The sequence below is a fragment of the Pterocles gutturalis genome, unplaced genomic scaffold, assembly GCF_000699245.1.
Source record: "Pterocles gutturalis isolate BGI_N339 unplaced genomic scaffold, ASM69924v1 scaffold30611, whole genome shotgun sequence".
Classification (NCBI taxonomy): Eukaryota; Metazoa; Chordata; class Aves; order Pterocliformes; family Pteroclidae; genus Pterocles; species Pterocles gutturalis.
Window position 1 is genome coordinate 2214 of NW_010098787.1, and position 10893 is coordinate 13106.

Below are 10893 nucleotides of genomic sequence, written 5' to 3' on the forward strand. Positions count from 1 at the left end.
TGGTGGGTGCTATGGGGAAGTAATTTGGTTTATGGATTTAATTGAAGGGATTTAATTGGGGAAGAAACCATTCTCTGGAGCGAGGTGGTGATAGAGCTGCTCAACGGTGGGACCTGGCAGGTACGTGTGACTGAGAAGAGCGACCTGTTTCTGCTTTTTCTCTCTCAGAAAAACTTAGCAGATTTGCAGTAAAAAGAGCTGAGGGCTGTTCCGAGCTCCGTTTCTAATTGTTAATTGACTTTGTTCCCTACTAGGGATTGTGTATCCCCAAAGCCAACTCTTCCCGTCCTCTTTCCGCAGATCTGAGGAAGGATGCCGCATCGCACCATTCATCTTTTCCGGAAGGGACTTCGGATTCATGACAACCCAACGCTGCTGGCCGCACTGGAGTCCTCGGAGGTCGTCTACCCCGTCTACATCCTGGACAGAACGTTCCAGACGTCCGTGATGCACATGGGGACCCTGCGGTGGCATTTTCTGCTGCAGTCCCTGGAGGATCTCCAGAAGAACTTGTTTCAGCTGGGCTCCTGCTTGCTGGTAATTCAGGGAGAGCACGAGGCTGTTCTGAGAGATCACGTCCCGAAGTGGAATATCACACAAGTGACGCTGGATGCGGAGATGGAACCGTTTTACAAGGAAATGGAGGCCAGGGTGCGGCGGTTGGGAGAAGAGCTGGGCTTTGGGGTGCTTTCCCTGGTGGGCCACACTCTGTACGACACCAAACGGTACGTGATCGCCCTGAGGTGGCTCCAGGAAGGTTTATTTCAGATTTAGCAAGCATCAGGGAGAACAGGCGAAGTATCTTGGTCCTTCTGGAACCTAATGTGTTGGTTTTTTTTGTTGTTTTTTTTTTTTTATAAATCAGACTATTTGAGATGAGCATAGTACCGTTTCGTGGAGATTTTCTTTTTTGGGCTGCTGGAAGTAAGAGAAGAGATTTTGGTGCGTTGCACAGGTGTTAGGATGTTGGACTGTGATTTGAGCTAAAGAGTTTGTTAATTTTTTCTTTTTGGGTGGTTTAATTTGCTTCAAAACTTACACTAGCTACTTCTTTAAACAGTAAAATAAATTCTTTAACACATTTGATAGGATTTTTGTATATTTTTTTGTGTCAGATTTAAAAAAATCTTTCTAATCTTTCACTGGTGCCTGGATACACTTGGGTCCAAGCTATTACACAGAGCTGAATGACTGAAGATATTGAAATTAATAATAGGGAGGTTATAGCTAAAATAGTCTTAACACTCCAGTTCTGGAAAGCCCCTAATTTGTGTAAATGAAGGGATGTGTCTGACCTGCCACCTTGAATTCAAGCTGTCTGTCTGCACAGGTGGGTGCTCACACAGAAGCGTTATTTACTGCCCTGAACTGTTTTTTGTTTTTTTGGGGTTTTTTTTGATATGTTGCCTCTGGCAGCCCCAGAGGTGTCCTGCACCTTGCCCTCTGCCATCCTGGCCGTGACTGGCTGTACACAGCTGCCCAGCTGAAGCCATGGCTGGCGCCCCAGTCCCAATTTTGTTGTCCCAAGGCCTGAGAAACTGCTCTCAGGATGGATGGATGTTCACCCAGGGAAGTTTCAATTGTAAAATCTGGAATTTCCACTTTTGGTTGGATGAACTGGGGCTGTTCCAGCCTGTGCTGTCACCTTCCTGTCCACGGGCAGCTCTGGCTTCCTTCTTGGTGTATGTCATGGTGAAAAGTGATTTTCTTTCCTTTAGGATTTTGGACCTGAACGGTGGGGCTCCCCCATTAACATACAAGAGGTTCCTTCACATTCTCTCTCTGCTGGGTGACCCCGAGGTGCCTGTCCGAACCCCAACAGCTGAAGACTTCCAGTGAGTAACCCCGAGACAGCAGGAAATTGCAGAGCCTTTTGTCTGCCCAAAAGGAGACCCAGGGCCAGATGGTAACGAGGTGTTCGAGATGTTATGTTGCGTTGCTTCTATGCACGGAGGGTTCTCGATTGTATGTAGAGAAGGGATGTGAGATGTGAAGGGGCACAGTCCGAAGACTTCAGCTTTTGCAAGGCTCATTGAGACAGGTTTGTAAAGGTTTAACAGAGGCATGCCGTCCGCTTTCTCCAAGACGTGCTCCAGCTTCCTCACAAATCAAGATTCAAGGCAGGAACTGGATGAGCCACTGTAGTTTGTTTTATGCAGGAAGTTTGGAATAATCATACTGTTCCCTTCTGGCTTTAAATCTTGTCTCTCTTCCCCTCTGCTGCGTGGGAAGGAGGGACTGAGCTCATGTCTCCCAGGACTCGAGGAGAAGCTCAGAGTCACGGATGCCTTATGTTTAGCTCTGCATGAGGAGAGGGCAGCGGTCCAAAGGGAGGTGACACTGGGGCAGGAGAGAGCTGGCCACTGGGGATGGGACTGCAGACACTTGGGACTTCAGTGTCAGACGCGTCCTGCATGATCTTAGCTCTGTGTCGGTAACCCAGGCTTATGTCTTCCCATCTGGGGAGAATTCTGTTAATTCCTGGATGTTATCGTCAGATAGTCCCTTGATAAGACCCATGTAAGTATTAGGATAAATCAATTCCTATATTTTTTTCTTGCACATTTTTTTTCCCTTTTTTCCCCTAATTTGTTGATTTGCACTTTTAAAATGAATGGTGATGAGAGATAAGTGGTTCATGTGCTTCCCAGCAGACCTGTGTTCTGTCACTGCTCTGAGAGCTGCTCTGGCCCCTTTTGTAGGTGTCTGACAGAGCCGAGCTCAGGGTTTTCCAGGTAAGTAGAAAGGTCTCTCTTGATCTCTGAATTCATTCCTGGTTTTTGAGAAGTCTGCATACCACTGATGCTTCCCTCAATCTCCTCTTCTGTGTTTTACAGGGGGAAAAGCCATTCCCTAGAGCTCTTCCAGCCTCCCAGAGGGCAGAGGCTGCGGGGAAGCCTCAGCAGCTGAGGCTGCAGAAGAGACGTGGGTGGGCTGTGGGTCTGGGGACCCCCCCACCTTGGTTAGGAGGGAGCAGCTGGGGACGCAGCCCAGGGAGCTGCTCTGCCTCCTTCCCCATGAAACCTCTCCCAAAGCAACCTCTCCCCAGAGGCACGGGGGCTGGAGCAGCCTTTGGAGGCAGCACCAGTGCCCCGTAATTATGTTTAGAGTCTGAGGAGGCTCTTTGCTCCCTCCAAGGGATGGCTGAGGCAGCTGGGGGAAGCTGGAGAGGAGGGGAGGTGCCTCCGAGCCTTATGATGGGAACCGAGAGGGATGTCTGAGCTGGGAGGGCTGCAGCCCACTGCTCTGAGCGTTGTAATTTGGTGGGTCCATTCCTCTTTGCCCAGTTCAGGGCAGAATTACCAGGAGTGATTGCAGGAGGAGCTCTGTCTTCCCCAAGGAGAGTGCAGCCTGGGGTTTCTGGCTGTGCTGGAACAGAGCAGATCTTGGCATGTGCGATGTGCCGGGGTCTTCCTCCCTCCTCTGGCTCCGGTTCTGTGTCTGAAAGAAGCCTCTCTCTCACATTAGGAGATGCCGGCCCCCTGACCCGGCCCTATATGAGTGCTACAGGGTGCCTCTCCCTGAGGATTTGAAGATCCCCCTGGAGAGCCTCTCTCCCTGGAGAGGAGGGGAGACCGAAGGGCTGCAGCGGCTGGAGCAACACTTGACTGACCAGGTCAGCCTTGGTGTGACAGGGGTGATGTTGGTGGCTCTGGGTGGGGTGAGTTGGTGTCCACCTCGCTCCTTTTCCGTGGGGTTATGTCTGGACCTTGAGAAGCTGCTCAGCCATGGAGTCCTGCTCCAGCTCTGAGTTTTTCCTCGCCGGGGCTCAGCTCTTGGCAGCCAAGCCTGTCTTGGTGCTGGCTGCTTTTGAGCAGACACTTTATCTGCTTCCGGTTTCATAAAGTGGAAAAGATCTTCAGTGCGGTGCTGTTGGATGGAGAGAGCCATTCCCTGTGTTCAGAACCACTCTCTGGGGAGAGCAGAACTGCACAGCACCTATGGGTGGGACATGGCCTTGACCTTGGCCTTGGAGGACATCTGTGTGTTTGGAGATTTTGGGGGAGGGTAGCAGCCTGGTCTCGATGTTGTCCTTGATGGCGGTGTTTTTGGGAGGATGGGCAGTGGGAGTATTTTCCATGCATGGCATTGAACAGACCTCTGTGATCCAGAAGCCAATTGCAAGAGGTTTTTTTTCCCTGTTTTGTTAGCTGGACTTGTGTCACCTTGTACTGCCTGAACCTGGATTTCTGTTTTCCTTTTAGGGCTGGGTGGCAAGCTTTACTAAGCCAAGAACAATCCCAAATTCGCTGCTTCCAAGCACCACAGGCCTGAGCCCGTATTTCAGTGTGGGCTGTCTGTCAGTTCGCACCTTTTTTTATAGATTGTCAAACATCTACGCTCAGGTAAGAAAATACTTGGTCATCGTCAAGAAAATCCAGCGCTCTCGCGTGTCTGCCATGTGAGGCTAGGATTTAACACTCGGATCATCCTGATAGAGACCTGGTGCATCAAAAAATGCTACTTTGCTAATGTCTTCTCACAGTGAAGTTGGTGAAGTGGCTTTATGTGTTGTGTGAAACACCTGTAAATGTATTCAGCTTTTCCCAATTAAGTTTTTGAAATCTGTTAAGTAGGGAGCAATGAGACCTGGAAGCAGCAGGGAAGCCCAGGAACACCCTCCTGAAATTCCAGGAGTTCTCGCCTGGTGTTTAAGTGAAGTTTTTGATCAGTTTACCCTGTTCAAGCAGTTTTGTTATTGGAAAAAAAAAATCTGTTTTCATCTTGGACAAGTTCTAACTACAGCATAAGCCAAAACCAGCTTTTGAAAGCTTGTTTGATACTTAAGAAAAAGCATGGTTGAAACCAACCCAAGGAAACCAAGTTCTCCCTGAACCTCCTTCTTAAGAGTGAATTCAGCTAGCTGAGCAGTTAATACGTTAATAAACTCGCATTTGGTTTAAGAAATCCCAGTGCGACACCATTTTGGAAGGTAGATATGGAGAATGTTTGCGGTAACATTGAGATCTAACGGAGTTGAGCTTTGCTTTTGGGCATAGAACATTGCTTCAGATCTTTGATTTCTTTGGCTTTCATGGTAAAGGGCCAGGAAGCCAGCAGGGTAGTTAGGTTAATCTTTATTTTATGGACCTGACAGTCACAACATCAGTGAATCTGCGATGGTAGATAGGAGCTGAGGCTTTGATCTCACGTATATTTGCAGGCCAAGCATCATTCTCTGCCCCCGGTGTCACTCCAAGGGCAGCTTCTATGGAGGGAATTCTTCTATACGGTGGCATCAGCAACACCAAACTTCACCCAAATGGCTGGAAACCCCATCTGCCTTCAGATCAGTTGGTACGAGGATGCGGAGCGACTCCACAAATGGAAAACGGTAACGAGGATGTGTTCCCACAAGGGCTACGTTTCAGTTTAGAGTTTTTTCTGTTGCCCTGGGACTGGTCCCTGCTGGCTGTTTGAGGTGGGGCTTACAGCAGTGTGCAAAGAAGGGTAATGAAGCTTTGTGTGGGATGGCTGATGTTTCTTTTCCACCGCAGGCACAGACGGGGTTCCCGTGGATTGACGCGATTATGACCCAGCTGCACCAGGAAGGTTGGATCCATCACCTCGCCCGGCACGCTGTTGCCTGCTTCCTGACACGGGGGGACCTTTGGATCAGCTGGGAAGAAGGCATGAAGGTTCCCTTCTGAGTTTTTTTGTTTTTTCTGTTCTGGCTGACCTTGAGAAACCCCTGCAAAACGTGGGAGGGGGGTCCTGGAGAGCAGGGCTTTGTTACCGAGCCTCGCTAGAACTCTCTTGGTTTGTGAAATCTCACGGTCTCTCGCTTGAGTCTGAACCCTGCTGCGCTTGGTGCAGTGGTGAGAGGTCCTTCCCATCCCCAGGGCCTGATGATTTTTGGATGGTGAGGATTTTGGAGACGACCTCATTCTGCAGCAGGCCACAAAACCAGACCTTTGGGCTTCGCTTGGCTCTGTCACCGCATCCTCCTCTGGCACACTGCTGTGCTGGAGAGGCTTCTAGTGTGCCCTGGGAGATGTGTAGCCCAGACCAGCACAGTGCTAGGCTTCACCCTTCATCTCCCAGCCCTGTTTGGGTTTTTTTTGCCACAAAAGCAGCTATTTCAGGGGCGTTTCTCTTTCTTTTCCCATCCCTGAAGCGCAGGTGTTTGAAGAGCTGCTTTTAGACGCTGACTACAGCATCAACGCGGGGAACTGGATGTGGCTGTCGGCCAGCGCGTTCTTCCACCAGTACACGCGGATCTTCTGCCCCGTCCGCTTTGGGAAGCGCACGGACCCGGAGGGGCAGTACATTCGGTATGGCCATGAACAGCACATCAGTGCTTCCCTGGCTCCTTTTACAGCCGGAGCTGATGAACTCAGTCTGTTTGAAACACAAATCCCTGTGAAATGGGTCATAGCAATGATTGTATTGAACACATAAGGAAACTGAGGCACAGAAGCAGAGAGATGTACCCATGGTTGCACAGGGATGTCTGAGAGGGGACTGGACTGATTTGTGAGCACTTGTTGGCTCTATCCCCACGTTTGATCACCAGGCTGACTCCTCTTTCTAAAAGACTTGAGTAAAACTTCCCCCAGCTCCCCCTGCTCCAGTCTGTGCTGTATTTCTCGGTTTTGTAGGTGGTCTGATTCATTTCAGACATTTAAGTTTTATTTCTCACTCTGAGTGAGTCCTCTTTGCTTGAGTCTCAGTTTCCTTAGTTCTTGATAAGGACTTTCTCGTAAGTAGGGGGTGATTTTGCAGCTGGCTGCAAGAGGAGCAGGCTGTGGTGATGTCTGAGCAAACAATTTCATGTCCCCACCTCTCTTCTTCCTCGTATCCGATCTACCTTTGGGTTTTGTCCAGGGAAGCCCATGCTGACATACCTGACAGAGTGGGGCAGAAAATTACTTTTCTGTTCTGTAAGAATTTTTTAGATTTAAAAAAATCTGTTTGGTTTTGAAATTTATTAAAATTTAGGATGAAATGTCAATGAAAATGTTAAAAATATTTGGGATGAAGTCAAAACTGAAGTAGTGTTTAAATCAACCCATTTATCCTATGCTGTAAAGTTAACTTTTGGAAGATACGACCCACGACACAGAACATAAACCCAGGGTTTTTTTTGTGCAAAATGAATCAGAACTTTCCCATGGATTGTAGTATCAATGCAATCACCAAGAACTGATGTGGCATAGGCTGGTTTACATCTCCCTTAAATGAATGAGTATTTATCTGCAGGGTTATAAAACCCCATATTATTCTTGTTTTGTAGGAAATACTTGCCTGTACTAAAGAACTTTTCCTCCAAGTACATCTACGAGCCCTGGACAGCCTCTGAAGAGGAGCAGAAGCAAGCAGGGTGTATCATAGGTAATTCATTCAGATAGCTAGCTAAGGATTTTGCTGCTGCTAACTATCCAAAATAATGACATGTGTGAGCTAGAAGGATCACAGTTCCAACCTAAGTCATGCTTTTATCTTTTGAAAATGGATTAATCCAGCAGTCTACCTTCCGTCAATCTTCCTTTAAATTTTTTTTGTTGAAGTCTAATCTCCGAGTACATATTTTTGCCTCACCTTCATGTCCTAAAACTATTGGACCACTCTCGGTTGTTGCCTTTGCATTTATCTGTCTCGATGCTTGGCTATCTTTAAATAGTATCTGGACATCTTGTGCCTTAATGCTTTTTGATGTCTTTTATAAGTCTATGGGAGCTCTTGCTCTTTGATGGAGAGAAACAGGCACTTCTGAAGAATGGGTCACATCATGCATCTTAGATGCCACTCATTTTAGGAGAAGCTGCAAGCATTTGCCCTGGTGCAAGTCCAGTGAAACATCCTGGATGAGGTCTGTAAGGTCGCTGTCTCCGTGTTGCACCAGGTCAAGATTACCCCTTCCCAATGGTGAACCACAAGGAAGCCAGTGATCACAACCTGCAGCTGATGAAGCAGGTCAGGGAGGAACAGAACAGAACAGCCCAGCTCACGAGAGGTAAGAGGTGCTGCAGTGCCGGATGCTCGGTGTGCTGTGACACAGAGGCTGTCACCAGCTTTGGGCTTGGTTTGTGTTGATTTCCAGGACACCCTTCCTCTTAGATACCAGCACTGTGTGCTGCTCTTCTAGTTAGTGATAAAATAGTGTCCCAAGAGGGAAAACCAGAGGTTGAGGAGTGTCCCTTCCCATCTGGCAGCCTTTGCAGGATGGGAGCTTGCTCATGCCTGCTGGAGGAACACCTTCCCAAAAGCAGAACCTCTCTCCCTTGCATAGACAGACCCAGCCCCCAGGTGTATTGAGTTCAGAAATCTCTGCAGCCCAGCCCATGCCTCCTGTGAGCCAGAGTGTTGTTGTTTCTCCTTTTTGCCGTGATCTGCCCCCTGCTCTGACCACTATTGAGTGAAGAGCCCTTGAGGGCTCAGTTGCTGTAAGAAGTTTACCTTTGGACCTTGTTTTCTAAATAGGTTAAGCAGATGCGTAACAAAAGGGCAGTTATCAGGTAAGGCTGGAACATTCGCTTTGCAGGAGTCTGAATTAATTAGGTATTTCCAGTCACACAGATGTTTCACTTGTATGGCATCTGTGCTTTTAAAATTGAAATCCTAGGGCATGTGATGAGCTCGTAGTCTCAGAGGAATCCTCTGCAGGAAGGAAAGTGGAGCAACACTTTTGTATTTAACAGTGTGCTGTAGCAGCCTCTGTAGATATTACAGAAATCCAACATGCAGAAGCTGAGGGGATTCTTAAGTATTCCTGCCCCAATTGCTGTGGTCAGATGGAATTAAATGTTCCCAATCCTGTGCGTATCGATGTATCCAGGAGGTTGCACATTGGTCCCTTCCAGATATAACCAATGTATGCTGACAGTTCTCCCACAAATCCTGTGGTATAGAGGAATAAACGCTGTGATTGCTGCTGGAGCTACGGAAAGCCAGAGTCTGAGAACCAGAGTCCCCTACTCCCAGCATTGTTCTTGTTGCCTGTAAATAGAAGGGTTTTCTGGCATGCTTTGTAACTTCACCTGCTCCTGTTGTTGCGGGCCGTCGCACTGAGGTCAGAGAAGGAGTTGCAAACTTGAATTCTTCTTTCTTTTGTGCCGTAGATGATGCAGATGACCCAATGGAACTGAAGGTAAAACGTGACCACTCTGAAGAAAACGTATCAAAAGGAAAAGTGGCCAGGATGACAGAACAAACCGAGATCCCGTCAGGGATTACCTGTTGGGAACCAAAAAATGGCAAAAGGGGAGAGCCAGAGGCCAGCTGAGCTGGACAAACTGTACTCAGCACTTTGCCCTGCAAATGGTGCTTGTGAACTTACCTCCAAGAAAAGAGCTGTATCTTGAATGTGTTTGTTAGTGCAGTTATTTTGAACAAAATTATCTGTCAGTGAATGGCTTACAAGCCGTTTGTTGCAGCTGTTAGGTAAGTGCAAGAGGTGTCTGGTTTTGACAGGACATGATGCTACAGTATTGTTCAAATCCACTTGATGTTCATGTATCTGCATAAATAGTTTTAGTGATAAATACAAATCTTTCCAACATGCTAGATAAATGGCAGTCGAAGAATATATGCAAATTAATGCAATCACACGTTAGTGTTAGAAGTTTGATTCGCCTGTCTTGTAGAGACAGAGGTTTAGGGATTTTCAGATAGGGTTTTTAAGTTTACAGTTTGTGCTTGCATCCCCAGTTTAGGGTGATACAGCAGAACGCAGCCCATTGTAAGGTGATGTGTAGTTCTGTTGTGGTTTAACCCCAGCTGGAAATAAGCCCCAGACAGCTGCTTGCTCACTCCTCCCCAGTGGAATGGGGGAGAGAATTGGAAAAGTAACAGTGAGAAAACTCGTGGGTTGAGATAAAGACACTTCAATCGGTAAAGCAAAAGCCGTGCATACAAGCAAAGCAAATAAGGAATTAATTCACTCCTTCCCATTGCAGGCAGGTGTTCAGCCATCTCCAGGACAGCAGGACTCCACCACCTGTAGCAGTTACTTGGGAAGGCAAATGCTGTCACTCTGAACATCCTTCCCTTCCTTCTTCACCCAGCTTTATACACTGAGCATGACACTGTATTGTGTGGAATATTCCTTTGGGCAGCTGGGGTCAGCTGTCCCGGCTGTGTCCCCTCCCACCTTCTTGTGCACCCCCAGCCTGCTCGCTTTTTTCGGAGCAGAAAAAGCCTTGATGCTGTGTAAGCACTGCTCAGCAGCAACGAAAACATCTGTGTTATCAACACTGTTTTCATCACAAATCCAAAACAGCCCCAAAACAGCTACTGTGAAGAAAATTAACTCTACCCCAGGCAAGTTCTTATGAATTAAATGGGACTTTTAGTGCATTTCAAAGGTAATATTGCAAAATGTGTCACTGAATTAGGGAAGGTGTACAACTTTCTTCACCAGAACTCCTCTTCTTGGCTAATTCCTCTAGAAGTGGAGGGTAGATGATGTTTCTGTCATGTACCACATGTAAAAATTTACACTTCCATTGAAATGTCTCGTGACATTTCACAAGTCTGTATTAGTCAATTATCTGTGGTATGGTTGGGGTTTGGGTGGGGGTGGTGGAGTGGGTTTTTAATCACTGTAGGTACTATTTTTGGTTTTAAAAGAAATAATTATTTCTGATATAAAAATGTAAGGTCTCTAGAGCAATCTGTTATTACAGTTGGCATCCATCTGTCTGCTTTGGAAACCTGGCTGCAAGAGAACTCCAGCAGCAATCTGGCATGCCCAAAGTCCTTCACCTTGAAAGCATCTGTGGACCTAGTGCAGAAGCAGCAGGCGACCCATGTTCACCAGGAGGAGGCCAAAATCTGCTCCTGGCAGCATCTTCCAATGCTGCTGGTGACCTGCAGGACAGAGAAGTGCACGCCAGCAGCAGGATGGCACCACCTTCTGTTTCTACAGTAAATACAAACTCTGCAAGGACT

The 10893-nt window shown here is 47.5% G+C and overlaps 1 protein-coding gene across 1 annotated transcript; it reads left to right on the forward strand.

Annotated features, from left to right (window-relative positions):
• Positions 1 to 312: 312 nt before the first annotated feature.
• On the forward strand, positions 313 to 9256 carry LOC104459264 (cryptochrome-1-like). Its single transcript, XM_010074216.1, has 10 exons — positions 313 to 725; positions 1719 to 1835; positions 3469 to 3616; positions 4206 to 4346; positions 5165 to 5335; positions 5499 to 5639; positions 6124 to 6275; positions 7238 to 7335; positions 7847 to 7957; positions 9063 to 9256. Exons 1-10 carry the CDS (start codon positions 313 to 315, stop codon positions 9224 to 9226), a joined length of 1656 nt encoding a protein of 551 aa, XP_010072518.1. The 3' UTR covers positions 9227 to 9256.
• Positions 9257 to 10893: the final 1637 nt, after the last annotated feature.